Below are 23,410 nucleotides of genomic sequence, written 5' to 3'. Positions count from 1 at the left end.
CATTGGACATTGACGTAAATTCGGTAGTCCAAACTAATTTTTTCTGTAATATTGATCACTCATTCAACGGTCTATAGGATTTCACTAGCGACCATATACAATAGATCAGTAGAGCCTGTGAATAGAAATAGCATTGTTAATCATTTGCAATGATTTTATACACATCAAGTAACTATACGTCGTACATTGGTTAACAATAGGACGAATGTTTGTACTAAAATATAATTTTTGCAGGAAGAGATTACCAGTAGAACACGAGCGTGACGAATATTGGTGTTCAAATGGTTCAAATTTCAGTATATCACGATGAACGATAGCTTCAGCTATGTTCGAATTGGAAAGCATTGTATTTCTCAGTTTCTGGGCCGAAGACTAGCTTTGTAAAATATCAAAGATAATAGATCCAAAGCATCGTTCGTTGATTGAAATAGAAGAAGGATTATCACAGACTATTTGACACCCACAAAAGACAAGTACTGGGGAGCGCCAGAATTTGTTGCGCATAAGCCATAAGCATAAGTGGATATATAAAATGGCTGAAAATGGGATCGGGGCTGATATTGGCTCGCAAGAATATCTCGCTACTGAGGCAATTAATTTGGACATCGAAGAGGTAATGTCTCCGAATGGCGAAGAATTACTGATCATCCTTATTATGTAGTCTTCCTGAATTTATTTGTTAAATATCCATGAAAAACCCTAGACCTTCTTGGATAGGAGGTTACGACCCACCCCCGTTTGATTGTTTTGACAATAATGTCAAGCAGATATTCATCGGTCCATCAGTCCTTTTATGATGAATTTTTTTAGGCAAATATAGCTGTATAATACATGAAATGCTAGACTGAAAACGTCGTCTACTCTGATAAATGTTATGATATTTGAAAATTTGATAAAACTAGGTGAGCTCATTTAGGTATTTGTATCAGAGCCAAAACTACTGCACCGTTGATGAGATACACGAAAGTCATCATCATATGTATTTCCCATTCATCCTTACTTCACTAACTTCGTAGTTGGAGGTAGTGATAATTAAGATCTTCATAGCTATCGTCAACTGAGATGTAAGCTCACTGGAACTCGATGTGGAAATTGTTGCAGTTAGATGACGCAGAATATGCGATACCAGCGGTGGAGGAACCACCCTCCTTAGAGAGTATATTGACCGAGCCTGATTGTGCTTCATTATCTGGGACAGAGGATGAATTTGGACCACAAATAAACAAATTAGGAGGTAGCGAGACAGCAAGTGTTGGAAGTCTATTGTCTCTGAATTCCATCAGTCGGTCTTTCAGACCAAATCAGACACCGTCATCAAGTGCTATCTTGAGACATGTTATACTGAAAGGAATATCCTCACAAATTTTATCTGCCAGTGTGAGAATTCAGATTTGCTACAACTAGTTTAATACGATATCATAGCTCAATTGAATTCTCTCAATGCAACTTCAGGAAAGAGTTAACGCTGGGCTAGCGAGTGCAGTGGCAGCAGGAGGCGATATGTTCGTGATAGGGACAAGCCATGGACTGATTTTGGGTTTTGATTCCACCCAAACTCTGCGCTGGTGTGATCAAGAAGCAAGGCATCAGGGTTCCGTATCTGCTTTATGCTTTAATTATGATGGAAGCAGACTGTTGGCAGGATTTGCTAGGGGGCACATACTTATGGTAGAAAGTGTGAGTGGCAAAGTTTTGAGAACACTCACGGAGGTACATCCACCTGGGACTGCTGTACTGCATGTCAAGGTAGCTCACTATCCTCTTCGTACACTTTTGAAATAATGTGAACAAAGTGTCATAAAAAAATTTGACTAGAAGTGATTGGATGATTAGAAATGGGTATGACGATAAATTCATTATAATATTTAGATCCAAAACTATGTTCTGATGTAGTTTACAGATTCTCCTAAATTGGCCTTGTGCAGTGACAGTGGTGGTTCTGTGTTCGAACTGAGTTTTACTCGAGTTATGGGAGTCAGAGGCTGTGACAGTAAGTGTCTCTTCAGTGGTTCAAGGGGAGAAGTTTGTACATTAGAGCCCCTACTGCTCAACCAACTTCCAAACCATCCACTAAAGAACTATACATTGGTTGCGATGGCAACTCTATCAAAGGTACCATAGTTTGGTAGTATGTCTTGTAGGCTTGAATAGATATTCACCAAATTGGATCTTCTAGAATTATCAACTTTTTTTCTACCTCAATTCCTCAGGTTATTGTTGTTTGTATCAGGCCACGAATGCGCGTGGTGCTTACTCATGCCCTAAGTGGAGCGTCCGTTGCTCCGCCACAAGTATCCTGGCAATTAGTTGTGATACAAGCAGCAGATTCAACCCGTGTTATAGATCCTGTTTTAGCCTTGGCTCGGGACGATGTTGTGCACTTTTATCAGGTAAAGAATAGACCAAAATCTACCTGATTATCGAATCTGAAGCTCTACCCTTGCCACATACAGAAATCACTTCATGGACGCTTATTGATTCATCAGTGTGATGACGAAATGGTGTATTTTTCATGAAGTGTAACAAATTTTTTTTCAATTTTATAGGTCTGTTCAGAAGGAAATTCCAGGGTTCGTTTGTCGCCATTGCAGCGTGTCACATTGTCGTATACAGTGAGCAATTTGAGGTGGTTAAATGCGAGGTCTTTGGCACTGCTTGACACACAGGAGAAGTTGCACCTACTCGACGTCCGATCGCAGGATGAATTGGAAACCTTAGACTTGAGCAAAGTCGGAATATCGTATGCATCTAGCCATTTCAAGGGACTTTCCACTGGTGGCAATGTCTCAAAGGTTTAACTAAGCTTGAATACCAGATAAATCTCCTATCATTATGGTGTCAAAATCTACTAACTTTTCACGACCTGAATCTAAATTATTTGACATGATCGTTATTTGCATTATTAGTATTTCTATTGTAATCACTATTGCTGTTGCGGGGAAAAATTTTTGGAAATTTTCTTACAGGCGATGGCTTTGGCGGGTGAAAGAGCTTGTTATAACACAGTCATTGCTTTTGGAAGCCAATTGTTGTTGCTAGGGACAAAAAGTCTTCACGCTGTCTGCATTAGGACGTGGACGGAACGCTTGCGTCATTTAACGCTACAAGCAAGTATATTCGAATTGCTGTAATTTGGAATCCAAATTCACTTGATAGAAAATTTTTCTAAATAGAACGAATATTGAATTCATTTGAATTCAACCGTGTGTTAAACATAGAGCCATTCTATTCCAGAGGCGTTTCCCAGAAGCTCTAGCCTTGGGACTTTCCTTCTACCAAGACAAAGGGAAAGCTGTTGTAGGATTGCGGGGCTCCAAGCAACGCCGTAAACAGATTGCCCGTGATAAGGTCTGTGAGGTTTTAATCCAGTATATGGACGATCTAAATCATTGTCCTTTGGAGGATTGTGCAGCTTCTGAAGTTGCCTCGACATGTGTAGACTACTGTATACAACTAGAAAATACAGAGCTCCTCTTCGGTAGACTCTGGGAGCTAGTTTGCGAGACGGACGGACTCCGTGGAAGTTATTTGCGGGCACTTGAAAGCCCACTTTTAAACGGAAGTTTACGATCACGTCTTCCCCCACTTATTGCTCAGCAATTGGTTACTTTGTTTGAACAAGAAGATAGGATGGACTCGCTACAAGCCATTATCGTACTACTCGATGTCGATTGCTTAGACATTCATCAAGTGAGTACCAACTATTATTGGAAAAAAAATCCGTCGAATAAGTTTCTTTGCATAATTAACAAACGATGATCTCAATTCTTGATGAGATACAATCTCATTCACATCTTTATAGCACTGATTTCCAATACATTCACCTTATACATAGATCAGTAATGCATTCTGAAGATATCTTTTCTGAATGAGATTGTTAAAAAACCCTTTACGCTACAGTTCAAGCAATAATTCAGGATCTCAAAAAGATACTATCTAACTACCAGGTGACAAAGGTGTGCCGTCAGAGAGGTTTGTGGGAGGCCTTGATTCACCTCCAGACATCTGCCCTAGGTGATTTTATAGCTCCCATTCACCAACTGTTGCCTGTACTACAATCAGCGTTAGTGGAGAGCAAAATGCAAAAGCTATCCTCTGAAAACATAAGATTAGGAAATGCCATTTTAGTATATGCAAGCTGCTGTCTGGCTGGGCGTGGATTTCCTAGAGGCGATCTAGCAGATGGCCTCCCTCAAAGAGCTAAAGCAGATGTTCTCCGAGCTCTTTTATCTCAGCATTCAAGCTTAGCCAGTGATGTTGAGAGACAATATCCTTACATAAGAACTCTCCTCAAATTTGATGCTCGAGGTTTTTTAGACGTCATTGCAATCGCTTTCCAAGAGCCAGAATTCACCTCAGAAATGGGGCTACGGCAGCGCCAGAGATTGATTGATATTCTTCTGAATATCGTTATGCCAACGACACCCGTTAGTCCCGATAATGCTGACTATTTAACCGATGAACAGAGAGCTGTAGTTCTGAATTTTATAGCTAATGAAGTGGCAGAGAGCACTGTTACTCTGGACTCAAGTTTTTTAAATAGATTAGTGGAAATGCTGTCTAGTAGTAATATCAGCGGCACAAATACGTTGAGGGACCATAAAACTGAAAAGGAAAACGCGATCTTACAGCTATTGCACTCTAAGAAGTTGACAAATATGTCTGACAACAATTTACTCAACCTAGCACATCGTGCTAACTTGTGAGTAATTTTACTGAGAACGTGGCCACCGCTGTGTATCACGTAATTGATTAATTTGTTCATCGCATTTAATGGAATGCGACAGTATATTGAATCTGTTCTTAATCTATTTACAAATTTCAGTCTGAGAGTAGCTGAAATTATTCATAGTGGCCAAGAAGATTGGATTTCAGTCTGTCGATGTATGCTACGAGATCCATCTCGAAAATATGAAGTTTGGGAATGGCTGGATCGTTTGCCTTTGGAGTCTTTGCAATCAGTTGTTTTAGCACATGCTGCAGAGCTAGTGACTCTAGATGCACAGCGAGTGGCAATGCTCATAGCGAATCAAATGCCAAAGAACTTGAATAATATTCTTCAGAAAATAAATGGTGATCCAAATTTGGAATATGCTTTGCTTGGAGCTTTGTATCAGGCGATTCAGTGTAAAGAGGAAGAAATCAAAATAGAATTAAACGCAGAAATGCTCGAAAAATATTTGACGCTGATGTGTATGTTACAACCTGAACAAGTGAGTAAGTCAATCTATCTCAGATTGAAATTTTTAATTTTTGAACTTTGCATTGCACTTGAACAGGTTGTTCAACATCTTCATGGGTCACATGGTTGTCGATTGGATGAGGCTCTAAAGATAGTTAAAAATGAGAATCATACAAAAGCAACAGCTGTTATGCTCGAAAAATTAGGAAACTATCAAGAGGCATTTGATTTACTATTAAGTGATTTACACAGCCTCTTTGAAAGGGTATGGTTTTTACTAGATTGTGTTAAATATAGATGCCTGATTGTAATAAGTTTTCAGTCTTACTGGTTTCATCTTCACACTATAGCATTGTCGTGATGAAATAACAGAAAACGAAGCTGCTAAAGCTACTTCAGAATTAGCCGCTTTGTGCAGGAGGGCAGCTGGTAATCTAGACTGGATGCCCTTGGTAGAAACAGTTTTACATCCATACACGGAAAACAACAACCAAAAAGGTAGCTGCACTTTTTGTCACTTAACTTTAATTAGCGCTTACTTTGCTACTAGAAATACATTAATTTCAATTATTTACACTACAGTTGAATCGCTAAGAGGAAAATTACTTCGAATAGTATTAGAGTCACTGAGTGGGACAACAGCTCTCTCTATGGTGTTGGAACAAATTTTGAAACATCCATTAGCTACCAGTGGCACGATTGGTGATATCAGAGAACTTTTGACCGGCGTCTTGACGCATTCTCGCTATGAACAAACATTAGTTGAAGCAACAGCTAGGCTGGTCAGTCTGGAACTACACGAGGCACTGAAAAAGGCCCTTAGGTATAGATATGCCATTACTTTTAATATCAACCATTAGTACTCAATAGAAGCTATACATAATGCAAGGTATTTAAATCCTCTAACGATTGTCTATGGATGGAAATGATAATTCGATATTCACGCTTTAGATATTGTTCCATGTAAAATTTGAATTTCATTTAGGGATGCTGGTAAGGCGTATCAAAATGGGTGTACTTATTGCCCAGTTTGTCGGCAGCCACTTTCGAAATGCAGTGATTACGTGGTGGTCTTTAGGTGTGGACATGGTTATCACGTTTCTTGTTTAGGGAATGCTGGAGTGTGCTATAAATGTTTAAGGCTAAAAGGTTGGGCACCCGCAGCAACAGATACACCTCCAATCCAAAATAGACTTCCGGTAAGTTGTACGATTTAAATAGTTCTCTGTCGATTGAAGTTTGTAAGCTGTGCATAAACGTTTTTAATTGTCACACTTATACGATGGATTTGAATTGGTTTTCTAGGAAAGAAGGACAATTCTGCCACCCAGTTTTATGCGTGAGAGAGATTTAACCCTACGGCTGGCTCCACAAACTCCTTTTCCAGATCTTGAAGGCATATTTTGAGCTAGTCTACCAATTTGAGTATTTTTTTTTCAAGTCTACGAAATGAATGAATTAATTAAACTTCGAGAAGATTGAGTACCGCCTTACTAATCAGCGAGTTTTTTGTTGCGTTACATCAATCATGAAAATTTTTGTCCTATCACCAGCACCAATCAGAAAAATTGCATCTGATGTGAATCATGGATAGCATTCCAATTGCCCTTACGAGATTTATGTGAATAGATAATTTTTATTCTTACCGTCAGTCTCTTGAAATAGAATTGCAGTCCGTAAATCATGTTATAGTATAATTACGGCCAGTCGTAATTTCATGACTAATGAAGGGTTGATCATGAAGTTCTCAAACACTATGATTTTATGTACTTGTTCATACGATAGCAAACTGTTTAGTGGAATGCAGTTAGTCCAGTTCAATGCATACTTGTAGGTACGTACACTTCAACAGTACATAGCGATAATTTGTGCTGTGGTGATAATAGGTATATGATCAGAGAGATTTTTCTCATAAACGAAAATACCATATGATTTCAAGTAGAAAATGAATTTGTATCAAATATTGTGTATTTAAATATATATATACATTTATGAATACATTATATGTATATATATATATTCATATATATATATATATATATATATATATATATATATATATATTGTAAATTATTGCATTACATATATTATGTATGATACGTATGATATGTATTATTACCATTATTATCTAGTAAGATGAAAAATATCACAATACTGAATTGTAATTAGTCAAATAAATCTATCGAATATTTTTTATTCTATCTCAATTAACGAATGTTCCAGATCGTTTTCATCAACCCAAGCCATTCTAAGATGACAGAGATATCAGAGAAAATTAGCCTGTTTGTTGAGAGATATAACTGCCGTTGGTTTAGTTTCACCAGAAGGATGGCAGGTAGAAGGAATCTTTGTAGGTACTTTTATAGCAGGTAAGGCTGGAATATCCATTTTTCTCTTAACGTTTTTAGTTATAAACACAGGTTTTCTGGGTGCGTTAGATATCAATACATGATTTGGATTGACCGGCTCGTTTCCTAGTAGCTCTCCCGTCAGAAGACGCGCGAGAACTGAGAACACTGACAAATTCGAAGAAATCCTCTGCGATACGGGTAACAGCTCGTTTGAATTGACGTACGTGTCAACTGCCGATTCCAGCTCCAGAAGGTACGGCGTCATCTTGCAAATTGCCAAATATTGCTGCACCTGAGGATTCGTAAGACAAAAAAAATATGTGTGTATAATTATTCGAATCTAGAATTCGGGAGAGAAAAATAATTTTTTTTTTCATATTTCGGCCAATATAAAGACAAAAATCTACAGGGACAGTTATGATGAACTGAAAGATAACTTTACCTTTTCATCGCACTTTTCTAGCTCTTTGAGCAGCATCATTATTTCATCACAAATTGCAAAGCCTTTTGTAATGTAACTTTGGTCGTACATGACTTCGCCAATTTGGAGTGATGTTTTGATCGTAGTCGCCTGTTTTCGAATTTTTTGCAACAACGTTGCTAAAGGGGTTCCCGTCAGGGTACGACTCGCAACTCTAATTCTAGCATACTCTTCGTTCACCTGTGTAAAGTAATCTCAACGTTTATCGTCGTAATATCAATAATGATGGACAGAATTGGACAGTGGTACAACTACGAGGGTTTATCAAATTGAAATCATCATATAAAAAATCATTTCGACCTGTTTATTTGCAAGCCCCCAAGAGACCGAAATCTTATCAGCAAATTCCTTAATTTCGTTATTCTCATCGGGACGTAACTCGGCTAAATTCCACAGTGATTGAAGCTTTCCAGCTAGTGTGCTTGATATCTGAGTAAACCATTCCATCTTACTTTCGAATTCTGAAGTGATTCGAGACCCATGTCGCGCCTCAATACGCAACACCGACACCTTCGAACGATAGGAATAAATAAATAAATTAATTAATTAATGAATAGATTACTATTGTGTTATTTCTAACACATGAGAAAAAAATCATAATAACGATACGATAAAGTAGTGGTTTGTAATAGCTGGACCAGGGCAACGTTATGTCAACTCACATCGTTTTCAAGCGTTTCAACCAATCCGCAAGGCGACTTCTGATTTGCCTTCAATAAAGAAATGGTAAACACTCCAATGTTATTTGTTTTGTCCTGCATGGTAGTGTTATCCACAAGCTCGGCTCTGTTCAAATAGTTTTCCAAACACAACTTAGCTACTGTTTTTGTCTGATTACAGCTTCGCAAATCAAGAGAAGATGCTGAAATGCCGATGTGTTAAGACAGAGCATAAAACAAATGACCAATTTATCTTTTGGTTCGAGACGCGATTATCTAGATTTCATTTGTCAAACAAATTAAACAATTGAAAGTAGTAGCGTGAAGTTTTTGCTGATGCGCAATGAGTGCAGTGACTTCCATAATTCATTTCTACAATTATTCGAACGTCGGTCATTTGAAGAATTCCGAACTTAATCACAGGTGCACAGTCTACAAGTGGTGAGAAGACGACTTGGCGGATTTCCAGCGTCATATATTGGAAAGAACGTTTTTTGTAAGGTAAGAGAACTTTGACAACTAATGGCTGTGTGATAGCCAGCCGATTCCTTTCCTCCGATTAGAAATTTTTCTTCCGATCGTAAAGTTTTCATAAGCCAAACACTGAAGTCGTTGAATCTTCAGTCAACGCTAAAGTGAATGGAGCATGTATATCTGAAAGCGTAATTATAAACTAAACATTCGCCATCAATGGATAATTTATGAGGTTAGAACCAAAGAGGATGGGGTCCCATTCGTAGACTTATAGAGACTTGCATAAGCTATAATCCCATGCTCCTTGGTCGGAACTTGATGGATTCGTTATTCGCCATGTGATTGAAAAGATGTAAAACACGAGTACAGCATAATATTATCCAATATTATTTTCAGGTTCATAGTCATTTCAGAACGTGTTATAATCATGTGCAATTGCATCATGCTTCATTTGTTTTATTTGAATAACCGTTTGTTATTCTTATCTAGATATTTGAAATTGAAACACGACTGCGGTAAATAATTATTTTACAAAAATGATATCTGGTATTATTTATATGATCATCGCATTACTATCGTTATTATACTACAAATAGTTTTCATGGTTATCGTTATTCATTACATCGCCAATATTATTATAGTGCAACTAAGACTTAGTCCATAAAATGAAATAACGAGGTATCATAGATTGCGGTAAGCTGTGAATCAAGAGTTAAACGTGGTAGTGTTACAGTTATTCTCATCAATGGAATTCACATCCTAATTCATAGCCTACCCCATATTTGTTTTCATAAATTGTGTATTAACTTTCATTGTTTTAGATAATTCTTATTATACCAATGGTTGTATTCAAGATTTCTTATGCAGTTTAAACTCTACCCTTACTCAACTAAGAACTTTACATTAACTATAATTATTATTATTTAATTCATTATGCACAATTTTTCTAGTAATTCACTTGCACTCAAAATTGAATAAATCATTTAATTGTTATACAATCGAACATCAAGCTCAAACGGAGAACTTTGAAAATAGCATCGTTCAGTTTTTGCAGATATTTGTTGCTTTTTCAGTGCCAGATAATATTTATGCAACACGCGCACTACAATAGCGTTTTCGTTCATCGGTTTGAAAAAAAAACTCTGGTTCCAATAATTGGAAAAACCAAAACAATCAGGAACATAGTATTGAACCCACAATCCTTGCCAATGACCACAAGTACAAATGTTGTTATTCATTTTCTATACACATCAGAAACCTATGAAGATGTAGCTAGTACTATTTGTAACAGATAAAGCAACGCTTGTATTAGATGGAATCATGAGTCTGTTCACTCCGAAATTGATCACACAGAGCGCATGGTTGAGAGAAGACTTTCTTTTTATACATAATGTCTTGAAAACATGATAAAAATTTTTTCAAGGTAGAATCACCATAATTACTGACATTTCAGGCTGAAGTTAAACCAAGTTCTTCACTCCTGAACAAAAGGTTTTATTCCTGAACTGAGACTACAACTAAAATTTTTCTCTATATTTACAATTTAGAATAAATAGATCACCGTGAAAAGCTTTACTACTTTTGTACCATCTCTAATGTTCATTAAGAGACGATTACAGAATTTTCATCTAATTGAGACGGATATAGAGTTAAGGCTGCCCCAAACGAACTCAATGAGTGTGTGGAATTGGTTTTACTTCAGCTACAAAGCAATTATATCGATCACTAATGGCATGGATTATCAATCGTGAAAAAACGTACAATAATTATTCTTTTGGTAATTTGCATATGTACTTATGTACATTTATTTCTTCCATTGAAACGGTTTATTGTAACTGGTGAAATGAACTGAGAGCTTGTTTATTATCAACAAGAAAGATGTGACACGAATGAAAGGAATGGAAGTGTTATCAACTATCTCAACGACATCCATGTTACAAAGATATGAAAGTATAAAATACCTTTCCTGCCCGAGGCAGCAGAGTTCAACCGGTCGTTTTACAAAATTCCATGAACTTAAGAGAGACATGTTAAAATACTGAATTAAGCAGACACTGGCAGTTCATATCAAAATTATCCCCAATTTAAGACCGTGTTATTGGAAATTCAAAGTCCGCTATCTAAGATATGGGTAGTACTAATATGAAATGGCGTTGTAATTGACGTTAGATAGGTGAAGTAATTGACCCGTACACTCGAGCCAAAAACACTAGAGGAAAATACAAATTATTTTTTTTAGACAATGGTTGAATTTATGAAATGTTTGTTTAAAGTTTCAGTCAACATTCAAAGTAAACATCATCAAAGTGCCACTCCATACAGGCTAGAAATGAGTGAAAACTTTTATGATTTTATGATTCTTTAACGATAAAAAAATCGAATTCAAGAATAGCTTTCAAGGATTTGGTTGTTACAGTTTAACTTTGAACACCCGTAATCTATATGAAAATATATAAAAAAGCCTTCAAGCCATGCATGAAGCTGAGTTCTAATTAAGAAAACTGTAGTCCTCGTACCTTTCAGAACTGGTCATATATACTTGGTGCTCAAGTCTGATTATATTATGAAGAGTCAGACGATGTTCGATCCATCTTGTACGAAAAAATTTAAGAACGTAGTCAACGAGTCATGAACACTTGAGTGCAGGCAAGCAAAATTACTCACTCATTTCTTATGTCTTTGAGTAATGTGTTGCTTGTGAAACGTTGTGGTTATTTTCCAGATAACTCAAATTTTTCAAAGTTTGCCTTCTATACTGTAGGTTGATGATTTAGAATGCCCAAAATCGAACTAAATCTTGGTGAGTGCACGTTGCTCTTGCTAACGTTTCTCACATTAGACACTTTCTTCTACCTACGCTGATAATGGTCACGCGAATGATTGTGGTTTCTGTAGTGAGGGGGTCGGTAGTTGCTGCCATGCCTGGGTCTGCTGTGAGAGACGTTATAATAGGCCCTTCTAGCATATCCTCCAGGTCGATTCCAACTTTTGCTGGTTTGATAGTCCTGGAAAGGATTATAGCCAGGGTTTGATCTCTCCTTGTATTCACGATGACCTTTCACCTTCTTCACTCTTCCCCTATCCATTTCTTCCTCATCAGAGTCTAGGTGACGCTTGCGATCTTCTCTCCTCTCTGTGTCAACCTCTCTCTCAAGGTGTGCTCGTCCCCCATTCCAATTTGATACTAAAACAAAGGAAAAATTTCAAGAACATTTTCACAATCTACTTCTGCGTTAATTCTGTTAGCTTGTGGGACGTGAAATTCTTCCTGCGTTTGCTGAATGTTTTCTTTGTCCTACAATCCCTTGATACTTCCTATAAAATTTTCCAGACTTTTGCCATTTGAGAATCTACTGCTACCGACCAGTAGTATTCCACTCACAATGATTCAACCACAAGTCTTCATTGTATGTGTTTTCACTTTTTCACACGTAGCATCTTTCAGCAACTGAGTAACTTTGAAAGGAATGCAAATAATAATTTGCAATCGTTGGTAAAAATGAGGTGGATAAACGATCGACTCGTGTTACAGTAAATCACGCCTTAAATCATTCTAGATATCGGAAACATACTTCAGCAACATGCGATGATTATAATCAAATGTAAAGTTTGAAGAGAAAAAATAATTAGATTCTTTTTGGCATTGACCGACAGTATACTACTTTAATTTATTCGCTTAATTCGATAAGATTAAAGACCGATTAGTAAAAGTTGAAAAGTTAGCATTGTTTTTACGTTACAATTGAAAGTTAATTTTTTTTTTCGTATTGCAAGATGTAAAGTTCTTTCCAGACGATGATTTAGTTTTTTGCTTGACCATTAGTGGCTGGTGTTTGTTGACGTTCAAGTCGGGCTCAAAAGTCATCTTTATGCAAGGAAAATCGAAACGTTTGATTTCTTTTGATTCAGTAGCAAAGACTTGCCCTTTATTTTGTGCAAGACGGATTTTTTGTCTTGATTTTTCCGAGTGCGATTTTTCGATTGGGGAAGAATCTAGATTGGGAAGAGTGGGCAGGGAACTTCGAAGATGGGACTGTGGTTTTTTTATGTACTGACCCGAGGAACTGCCGTAACCACGATGAGACATTTTCAGTAGATGTGATACTGTGTCCGAGCGATTAGTACCACTGAAGTTTCTCAACGCTGCTGCACTTGGTGGTGCTGCAGCATGGTGTGTTGATTTGGAAATGTCTTCCCTGAGAACAAAAAAATTAATCTTAACTACCCAACCAAGAACTCATCAGTAACAATATTTGAGCATTATTTCCAGCATTTGAGCTGTGATATTGCTCCCTGATACTATTGAAAATCAGATTTAGATCATTTCCAATTGACTATTACACTTTATTGTTTCAGCAAGAATTTAGTCGTTGAAATGAGCTGATATCACTCACTTGTTGTCTGTAACAGACCAGCCATTAGGTGTGGCAGCTGCGGTAGGTGACGGTGTGTCCTTAGAAACCTGCCAACCCTTGATGCTGCTTGCAGCAGCCTTTGTCGGTACCCTTTCTTCATGATCAGTCTTTACTCTTATAGGATTGTGCCACTTTTCTGTACCATTGGTTTCAGCTTTGGAATTACCGTCCACTTTGAGGTTTTGGCACCTTAGTGAGAACGGAACTGCCCCGTTATTGTTGGCTGATGTGCCATTATGGCCTTTAGTATTACTCTGTGACGATCCATTGTGACTGGGTAATTTCGAACTAGCATTTGACACGCCATTCCCAGTACTTTTTGAACTTTTTTGAGCATCTTTGAAGTTAGTGACAGATTTAAAAGAATTCTCTTTTGCCAATGAACCACTCTTCTGTAAACCATTATTAGAAGTGTTTGTCAATGTTGACTTAGGAACAAGATTGCTGTTTGGAAGTGCTGAATTTTTATCTGCATTTGAACTGGCATCCTCTTCCTCGCTGGATCCGTCATATGGTACTAGGCTATTACCATTTGAAGCTTTGCCATTTTTGGGGTGCATAACTAGCCTCAAATGAGATTTGTCTTTGTCTTGTAGTTTTTGTGGAAGCTGAGGGCCGATGAATCCAGTATCTTTTTGTGAAGGTAACTGTGGACCTATCACTTTTGTTAGAGGAAGCTGTGGCCCAATTATTTCCTTTTCGTTTGGTTCTTTACTCTTAGCAGAAGAAGTCATTGCACCATTTAGTGTGATTATACCGGATGTTGACGGTTTTGGATTCGGCGTTTTGTTTGTGCATCCATTTGGTATCGATAATAAATTTTTTGTTGTCACTAATCCGTTGATTTTCACAGGTTGCTGATGCTGCAACTTTGTTTGTGACTGCGATTCCATTTCAAAGATCATTATGTATGCATTTGTGCTTAACACGTTGCTCAGACTTGTCGGGCGTACCTACGAAAATTTTTTCAAATAATCAACATTTTAATTAAAAGAAAGCTATGAAAGAAGAGACAAACGAGGGGAACGCTTAGCAATAGTTCCATTCACTAGATATTTGACTATTTTTTTCGTAGTTTCACTGAACAGGTATTTATGTACAATTCCTTTTTGCTAGAAAGATATGGCTTTACATCAGAATCTCTGATTTGGAATACCGGTATGTAATAGGATTCCTTACACAAGAGTCATCGAACGTATAAAACTGTCCACTTGAAACTTGGGCAACGGCAGTGTAGTGGCCACAATTAACTGAGGGTCCCATATGTGTGACCATAGACGTGAGCTTATAGGTCAGGGTACGAAGGGGTTCGCCAGGCTCTCTCCATAGATAAGGTCCCATATCCACGGTCTGTTTGAAACCAATATGTCTCGAGATTTTGCCTCCTAAAACGCTGAAGCGTTTCAGTTGAACGCATAGAACTTTAGGCGGACGCTCAAGACTAAATTGTTTTGTTGCGGGTACACGCCTTTTGCACGCCTCGCACTTGTAATCATTGTTGTCAAGTTGTTCTCGGCTAAAGTAACTCGACAGTGCTTCGTCCAAAGTACTTGCTTTCCGAATATCAACCAAGAGATCCTAATTGTGAACAAAGATAAAATAAGGTGACGGTTCTATACGGTAAATTTTGTATTTTTTTTTTTTGATTGTTACAGTTTTCGTGGGTGGTATTGGATTGCTGAGGTCAACATACAAGATTCTATTTACCTGGAAGTGTTGGAAGGTGGTAGAAATATGACGACACTGAAGACATTTGACTTCGGTACGTATATAACCACCAAATATCTGGTTAATAGGTGTTGTCTCCTTGGAATAACTGTCCAACTTTGTCGCTTTGTGTCTGGAGAGAAATGCTCTCTCCATGCCTTCCAACAGATACCGTAAAAATTCATGAGCATCCTCTTGCTGCCCCGGAACCATTGTTCTACAAATAACTAGAACAGCAATATATAAAATCATGAAGAAGATTTATATTCCAAGTGATATGAACCAGTGTAAAGGTCTGGTGTGTCTATGCAATGAATCATTGTGATTGACAAAATAATTCTAGGGTTACACTTTGATTTCACTCACGTTTTAACTTATTATAAATGTAGAATGGCTTAATTGCTCCACTGGACTTCTGGTGGCTGAATTGTAGTGTTTTGGCCATTGCACAGGTGAGACATTCCCCAGCTCCATCTAAAACTAACCTATTATCAAAATACCATACAAAACAATCGCATAAAAAGCTTGAGACGTTCCTGGTCAATATTAACATTCCATAGAAGACTAGAAAAAACAGAAGCAATTGGTAGACAAGAAATTAAAGCACGTAAAGCAAGTGAGGCACGGTTTATTGAGCTCTTATAATTTTTTTTACTTTCAAGACCATAGTACTATTGGGTAAACACTTAGACTCTTAACTATCCCGTATTCCTGCTACAACAAACCAAATATCTACCCTGTAAGCACATTCATAAATCCCCAATTGAATTGGTGAGCTGTGTTGTTGGATGTGTTCATTAGTTTTTGAAGAGCTAATTTTGAGTAACAGTCGGACTTCTGAAGTTGATAGGTGGCAGAAAGATCATTGAAACTAGATTTCTTGACAATCCCGCATAAATGTGTGGTAGTTTGAAACGTTGGAATCAGGCTATGACTGAAAGACATATAGGAAGAACAATACTCACTATTCTGTTCACATTTTGAGGTGTGATGTTGATCTGACAATAGCCAGTTAACCAATGCCGGCACGTGAAAAAGAGCCTGGAGTGTGCTGTTTAGATAGCAGGTATTACCCACATTATACATTCCAGCTCCAACTGGCAAAGTACCCTTCCATCCGAGGGAGATTTTGTTTGTTGGATAAAGTGTCACTGCTGGTTCTGGCAGACTAGGTCCCATCTTTTTGTCTTCCGACTTTTTGGAAGTAGAATAAACTGAGCTGTCCTGGAATTTTCCAGACTGTTCTGCTTTATCAGAGTGCTGTTGGTGCTGGGGTAAGCTCAAGACAATATACTTGGCTTTTAGTTGCTCCAATACTGTAGACTGGTAGCCAGCTACCTCTTTGTACTCTATTTCTGATTCCAGAATTCTCGTTGCGTTCCCACCAATCACCGCAGACAAATCTTCGCTCGACTTATTAGACTGACTCGACTCTAGTGAGTAGCGGATCGCAGCCGCTACTGGATCACACACGCTGACTGCAGGCATCACTGCATAACCCTTTGACCCAGTAGTGTTGGTATAACTTCTTTGATCTGAAAAAGATGAAACATCGCAAATATATTTCAAATACCTCAAACGATAGTTGAAAAAGCAAGGCTTCTAATATACATATAAACGCACATACTCGATAAGTACATACCGAACAGCTGGTGAATAATCATAGAATTTTAAAGAATGTCGGGGTTGCAAGTGGAAGATACCTTGCCATTTTATGATGTCAGAGTCCTTTTTATAAATTTTGTCAAATTCTGACACTGACATTTCATACATGATTCAGTGAATGGTTGATGGTAAATCAGGATGTAACTTTAGTAAAATAAGCCAAAGTAAATTTGATTTGCATAGGATATTTCATTGATCAAACTAGTCGCATTCAAGGACAATGTTACGGGATTAATTTTTCAGTTTATCGCGTATACATTGTTTTGAAATCGAAGTAATTGGAAGACAGGTAAAGCACGGAAAAGTATCACTGTATGGCTTGATCAAAAAGTCTTTAGTGTCAGAGAAAACTAGGCTGACACATAAACTCGATTACTCGCCGTCGTAGATATCGTGGCAGCCATGTGCCACCGAAAACGCGGTGATTTTACTGTCAACAAAATTGATTGTTTATTTCTAATGGAAAAACTATTACGACAGAAATAACAGCGGTCGAATTTCACCAACGAATCGTGATCGGTCGACTGAGAGTTGATTTGTTAAATAGTAAAAGAAACTCTAAATCAAGCCAATTATTGATTCGGTGGAATCGCGCGCGCTGACTACTGCCGGACCCCCTTAGGCGCATGTTGATCAATCGGCTGTTATCAGAGCGATTAGTACGAGGGTTTCGGTATATTCACCTTATGCGTTCTCCATCCGTATCCAATGTGTTCGTCTTTTGAACACGAGCCACTCACTACACGGGTTTTGCGAAAAACACAAACATATTTTTGTTGGTACACGAAAACGAGGTCTATCTTACACCATGATGGTCGCCATTTGCTAAGCAAAGCGGAAACGGTCAAATCCAAATTTTAATGAAATCACTGAAATTTTGAAGATTTTTTCGTCAGGTAAAGAGTATAAAATATATTTTTTTTTAAACTCGAATAAGGGCGTGGAGCGAAATGTCACAAGAAGAAATAAGATTTCAATGTCATTAGCTGTTTTGATAACAGAGTCATTCCTATTCTCTGGTTCAATCCGTCTCAATCTCCGGAAGGAGGAACGCGATGAAGAACATTATTGCTTTGCAACTGTCTACACAAATTAAGCCCTCCATAAAAATGATGGAGCAACAGGATGAAACCTTGGTCACTGCAAAGTACCATCCGTACTCGATTAACAATGACTATTTAATGAGCATTTGCGACCGCTTCTGAACCGCTTCCTTCCTGAGTTCCAATGGTTTGCTCTTGAGCAGCTATTAACATGTTCATATGATCATACATGTTGCCTTGCTCTGCTCTGCTCTGCTCTGCAGAGCTTTTATACGCATTTGAAAGTGGCAAAACTACTCTAATAACGATTGTAAATTGAAAGTGTGAACCTATGTTCGTAAATGTGAGTACGAATGAGATTTCTTTATTGAAGGTGTATAATGAGCAATCGTTCATCGGGTCCCATGGTGTAATGGTTAGCACTCTGGACTTTGAATCCAGCGATCCGAGTTCAAATCTCGGTGGGACCTACGTTCGACGTATATTTTTTAATTTTTGACACTCGTTTTTTTTAAATGTTGTAAGGACAGTTAGTCATTATTGTTTTAAAAATACTGTCCACGATCAGCGGATTCAAAGGATTTAACGTCCCTGATTTAGTAACCCCCCATCTAACTCGATTGAGTTAATTGATTTTTTATCGTAAGTTGGTCGCCTGAAATTGAATGATTGTCACAAATTGTCGATCTACAGCAGTCATCATTGAATAGTGACACGTTCGCGCCTATTATACAAATCCTCAGTTCAAGAGAAAATTCAAAAATCGTGATTCGAGATTTGTGTAATTGCCGTTGCCGCGCATGCAAAACCTTGAGCGCGTTGTGAATTATGAATCTGGGCCATTAAAGTTGGATTTTTTTCAAGAACAGAAGTTTTCTTATTTCTTCGTGGCAGAATTTGAGTAAGTATAAACATAAAATTCATAAATTTGAATACATAGTTGTTCGGCTACCAGGCGGCCGCAATCACGAGGTCTGCACGAGGTGTCGATTACGTCATAGTGTCAGCTGGTTACGTCAACTGTCAGTGAGTGTCCGTCTTCACTTCTGCATTGCTGAGTATTGTGTTTCTTCCACCACGTTGGATAATTTGAAATGATTGAATAATGTGTGGTAACGTCCAGTATAGTATATTGCAGCACAAAGGCTACACTTTGTTTATTTTATTGCTACTCATCTTTGGATCTCATGTTGCAACATCGGAGGACGTGGCACTTAACCTTCAACATGCAACAGAACAGCAACTCACAGTAAGCACACAAGCTCCTTCACTGATTTTGCACTCTGGCGATAAAAATATTCGGATAATAGAAGGTACTTCCAAGCCTGGGATTGCAGAACAGCAGGAACAAAATGAGACACATGAGAAGAATGTCGAAATTGATTCGGTTAGAAATCGCCGAACTAGCGGTGCTACAAAACCCCCAACGACCACCATGAAATCAACACCTCTGGGAGTTTCTTCTACCACCGCTAAAATTCTAGATAATCAACAAGCATTTGTCGCAACTGATAACTCTGTCACGTCATTGTCTACACACGGTGTAACAATAGACAAACTGCTGACAAATACAACTTCAGATGGCACGACAGTAATGCAAACTTTGGACACAACAAATGCAACAAACGCCAGTACAACAACTGTTACACCAGCTGAACCTGTGCTACCAGACAAAGGATCAGCAGAGGAAGAGCATAACAGTTCGATGTCGATATTTTTTGTACTTTGTGTCCTGGCTCTTGGAATTTTGCTGATTCATCTGATGCTACAGACTAATTTCCGTTACTTGCCGGAGTCTGTGGTCATTGTTTTTCTTGGCGCCGCGATTGGGATGATAATAAATCTCATGTCGCATCAGAATATAGCCAACTGGCGCAAGGAGGAAGCTTTTTCTCCTACTGCTTTTTTCCTTGTTCTATTACCTCCGATAATATTTGAATCTGGTTATAACTTGCACAAGGGAAACTTCTTCCAAAACATTGGTAGCATTTTAGTGTTTGCCATTTTTGGTACGGCTATATCGGCATTTGTTATCGGTGCCGGCATTTACCTCCTGGGCCTAGCCGATGTTGCATATAAGCTTAGCTTTGTTGAAAGCTTTGCTTTTGGTTCTCTGATATCTGCCGTTGATCCAGTTGCCACTGTTGCCATCTTTCATGCCCTCGACGTTGATCCAGTATTAAACATGTTAGTATTTGGTGAATCCATTCTAAATGATGCGATCTCCATTGTTTTGACTACCTCTGTACTCGAGTCAAACAATGCAGCAACAACCAGTGAAGCCATCATACTTGGAATCAACAGATTTTGTTTGATGTTCTTTGCCTCTGCTGGCATAGGAGTAGTCTTTGCACTGATTAGTGCTCTGCTCTTGAAGCATGTTGATTTGCGAAAGAATCCTTCTCTTGAGTTTGGACTTATGTTAGTCTTTACCTATGCACCCTATGTTCTAGCCGAGGGTATACATCTCTCAGGTAAGTCTGACAAAAACACTGTGCTACATTGGGATACTGTGATTTTTGCACCATAGTAAATTATGTGTGCAACTTGTTCTCTTCCAGGAATCATGGCCATCTTATTCAATGGTATTGTTATGTCCCACTATACTCACTTTAATTTGTCAACTGTGACACAGATAACTATGCAACAAACGATGAGGACTCTGGCCTTTATTGCCGAAACCTGTGTCTTTGCATATTTGGGTTTGGCTCTGTTCAGCTTCAGGCATCGGGTATGTTTTATTCGAATGTAAAATAAATGTACAAACGTGTATTAGACTGACTACTAGTCGTTGGATTCTAATGATGTTCTGTTTGTGTTATTTCCAGGCTGAACCAGCACTGGTAGTCTGGTCTCTAATTTTATGCCTAATTGGCCGAGCTGCGAATATTTTCCCACTCGCTCTTCTGGTCAACCGATTCAGAGAGCATCAAATAACAAAGAAAATGATGTTTATAATGTGGTTTAGTGGCCTCCGAGGTGCAATTTCCTACGCCTTATCGTTACATTTAGACTTCAGCGATGAAACGAGGCATGTTATCATTACTACTACACTGATAATCGTTCTGTTCACTACTCTGATATTCGGTGGCTCCACAATGCCGCTTTTAAAGTTTCTTAGAGCAGAAAAAAAGCCACGTGCAAACAGTAGTAGGCGAAAGAGAAGAGATAAAGAAATTTCGCTTAGTAAAACTAGGGAATGGGTAAGAATTTTTTATATACTTTATTATGATAATCATGAATGATCTGTTGTTTGATATTGAATAGCTGAAAGTTATTGATTATTTTTGTGAACTTTTTCAAGATGCTGTCACATTCTATTACTATTCATTGATAGATCTTTTTTTTTCCAGGGTCAAACTATAGACTCAGAACATTTGTCGGAGCTCACAGAGGAGGAAATGGAGGTCTCCTTCCTGCAATCACGAATTCGTGGTTTTGCTCGGTGGGATTTAAAATTCTTTATTCCATTCTTTACGCGACGATTTACTCAGCAAGAACTGAAAGACTGTAAATCTCAAATGACGGATCTAACTAATCAATGGTATCAGGCTATCCGAATCAGCCCTGTAGATTCGGATGACGACAATTCTACGACGCAGCTCAATCTTAGCATCGCCGGCGATTGCCAAGGCATGAGCAACAAGTCTAAGAAAAATGGTCGGCCGAGTCACGGCTCCATACTCAGTATATAATTCTACATTTAGCATTGATAACTGACAAATAATTTGTGAATTATTATTTTACTTTCATTCGCCAAAGCAGTACAGCTGGTTTGTTTCTGAATTTTTTTTATTAGGAATTTTTTAATTGTGAACATAGTTATGAACTATCTTCACCTAATCTGTGTATATTGGACAGTTTGGAGATTTGTAAATATTTTTTTGCTAATATCAGATGCTGCTCATTTTCAGTATTAGGTACTAATCATTATGTAATTTCATTGGTTTTATTGCACTGGACCTATTCTGTGTGGATAATATTTATTTTCGATTTCCAACTAGCATCAGTCTTGTCTTCATTTTGATAAGATTTTGAAAGAAGTTTAGTCTCACTGCACTAAATATCTTTGCTCAGATGGAGTATTTTTTACTGGGCTATGGACAGTTCTCAAGATTTGGTCAGTCATTACACTGGCCACCACATTTCTTGCAGAAGGTTAGTTATCTGTTGGTGTTTTTTCTTTGAACAACACGTCTTGTACATTTGATAACAGTGTGTACCTATGTCACCAGACTTTTGAAGAATACCATGAATAATTATGACATGATAGCTTCGCGCAAAATAAAAGCGATCCAAAAATGATTCGTATACTATATAATCGCAATAGTCATATCCTCAGCATTGCGTAAACAGCTCTATCTTTGCCTCTTGACTGAAAAATTATCTGTCAGTATTATTCATAAAAATATCAGCTACTTGAAATGATATTAAAAAAAATGCATTTTTGCGCAAATTAGGTACAAGTAATGTCTTTCATGTAAGATATGTTAACAGAATTTAAATCTTGCACAATATTCGAAAAACTTTTCGTAAACAATGAGTAACATGTGTGAGATGCTGGATTACTGCTATATGTGTATCATATATTACCCATTATCAGTATATGTTGTTCTATTACCAACGTTGAGTTGGTATACTCGTATATCGGTAATTTACTTAATAATGTTAGTAATGGTTCTATTAATTAGTCTTACGGATGATCTTCCGGGAGAAGCATCGCTTTACGGTGTACTGCGGTTTCATAACTGGCAGGACATTTAAGAAATGTCTGAAAATTATATAATATTTATATCTACATATGTTAATTTCTCAGTTATCTTAATGTCCTTCCGTATGGTTTGAGCTGGCTTCTATGTTTTTTATTTTCTTTTCGTTGAAGAAAATTATGAAGTTTGAATATCGTCAATGCCAATGATCCTTACCTGACTTACTTATTATTTTTGTATTGTTATCACTGTCTATTGAGGCGCAGTTTAATGTTGTATACCGTGAATTATATTGCTGCAAGTATTTTGAGTAGGATTTTTACGAATCAATTCATGAGCTTACAACAAATGTTATTCAAAATGAATTTCAGCAATGGCCAGTCATCAGTTGCTGGAATTTGCAGGGTGTTGATAGTACACCTACAATACATACTGTATGTATGAAACATTTTTATTATTGTGCATCTCTGTATACATACTGTACACAATATGGGTGTATTGGTTGTGCATTATGAAAAGTGAGAATATACATTTCTGTAAAAACACACCGTTAATCATTACTGTCATTATTGTTATCATTATTTTATATCATGCTGGGGTGCAGATGTTTTGAAATATACATGGTATTCTCAATTATCGTGCCGAATTTTACTGCGTGTGATTGGATTCGATTGTAGAATTCAATTGTGGACACTATAACTAGAATATGCCGAGTTCCACTTTC

The 23,410-nt window shown here is 37.7% G+C and overlaps 4 protein-coding genes, 1 long non-coding RNA gene and 1 other non-coding gene across 9 annotated transcripts; 4 read left to right on the top strand and 2 right to left on the bottom strand.

Annotated features, from left to right (window-relative positions):
* The first annotated feature begins 39 nt into the window (after window positions 1-39).
* Window positions 40-7,373, top strand: LOC105685843 (vacuolar protein sorting-associated protein 8 homolog). 2 transcript variants are annotated; one of them, XM_012400279.3, is made up of 16 exons: window positions 40-168; window positions 235-613; window positions 1,102-1,377; window positions 1,453-1,746; window positions 1,894-2,112; window positions 2,211-2,390; window positions 2,547-2,792; window positions 2,967-3,107; window positions 3,235-3,690; window positions 3,948-4,702; window positions 4,826-5,213; window positions 5,280-5,447; window positions 5,533-5,680; window positions 5,765-6,005; window positions 6,168-6,381; window positions 6,488-7,373. In XM_012400279.3, the coding sequence occupies exons 2-16, from the start codon at window positions 533-535 to the stop codon at window positions 6,587-6,589; spliced, it is 3,909 nt and encodes a 1,302-aa protein (XP_012255702.2). In that variant the 5' UTR covers window positions 40-168; window positions 235-532; the 3' UTR covers window positions 6,590-7,373. The 2 variants fall into 2 exon arrangements, with proteins under 2 accessions (XP_012255702.2, XP_048511434.1); XM_048655477.1 differs by lacking the exons at window positions 40-168; window positions 235-613 and having other exon boundaries at window positions 1,100-1,234.
* On the bottom strand, window positions 7,274-8,861 carry LOC105685845. Its single transcript, XM_020852291.2, has 4 exons — window positions 8,677-8,861; window positions 8,315-8,524; window positions 7,976-8,194; window positions 7,274-7,825 (listed from the first exon to the last, which is right to left on the bottom strand). The coding sequence occupies exons 1-4, from the start codon at window positions 8,773-8,775 to the stop codon at window positions 7,448-7,450; spliced, it is 906 nt and encodes a 301-aa protein (XP_020707950.1). The 5' UTR covers window positions 8,776-8,861; the 3' UTR covers window positions 7,274-7,447.
* On the top strand, window positions 8,466-16,803 carry LOC125501002. 2 transcript variants are annotated; one of them, XR_007278461.1, is made up of 4 exons: window positions 8,466-8,740; window positions 8,855-9,174; window positions 15,218-15,324; window positions 16,635-16,803. It is a non-coding gene; the product is annotated as an uncharacterized LOC125501002 (long non-coding RNA). The 2 variants fall into 2 exon arrangements; XR_007278460.1 differs by lacking the exon at window positions 16,635-16,803 and having other exon boundaries at window positions 15,218-15,437.
* LOC105685909 (ubiquitin carboxyl-terminal hydrolase 36) lies at window positions 9,512-18,596 on the bottom strand. Of its 2 annotated transcripts, none has more exons than XM_012400386.3 (8): window positions 17,618-18,596; window positions 16,235-16,804; window positions 15,636-15,749; window positions 15,270-15,496; window positions 14,742-15,140; window positions 13,542-14,515; window positions 13,204-13,343; window positions 9,512-12,331 (listed from the first exon to the last, which is right to left on the bottom strand). In XM_012400386.3, the coding sequence occupies exons 2-8, from the start codon at window positions 16,755-16,757 to the stop codon at window positions 11,997-11,999; spliced, it is 2,712 nt and encodes a 903-aa protein (XP_012255809.2). In that variant the 5' UTR covers window positions 16,758-16,804; window positions 17,618-18,596; the 3' UTR covers window positions 9,512-11,996. The 2 variants fall into 2 exon arrangements, with proteins under 2 accessions (XP_012255809.2, XP_012255810.2); XM_012400387.3 differs by having other exon boundaries at window positions 15,636-15,743.
* On the top strand, window positions 18,376-18,447 carry Trnaq-uug. The gene has a single exon. It is a non-coding gene; the product is annotated as a tRNA-Gln (tRNA).
* A 342-nt stretch (window positions 18,597-18,938) lies between the features above and the next one.
* Window positions 18,939-23,319, top strand: LOC105685887 (sodium/hydrogen exchanger 8). Its single transcript, XM_012400342.3, has 4 exons — window positions 18,939-20,451; window positions 20,539-20,708; window positions 20,806-21,180; window positions 21,331-23,319. The coding sequence occupies exons 1-4, from the start codon at window positions 19,083-19,085 to the stop codon at window positions 21,670-21,672; spliced, it is 2,256 nt and encodes a 751-aa protein (XP_012255765.1). The 5' UTR covers window positions 18,939-19,082; the 3' UTR covers window positions 21,673-23,319.
* The last annotated feature ends 91 nt before the right edge of the window (window positions 23,320-23,410 follow it).

This window comes from Athalia rosae, chromosome 5 (genome assembly GCF_917208135.1).
Source record: "Athalia rosae chromosome 5, iyAthRosa1.1, whole genome shotgun sequence".
Lineage (NCBI taxonomy): Eukaryota > Metazoa > Arthropoda > Insecta > Hymenoptera > Athaliidae > Athalia > Athalia rosae.
Note: the sequence above shows the minus strand (reverse complement) of the source record. Positions and strands in the feature narration are given on the sequence as shown.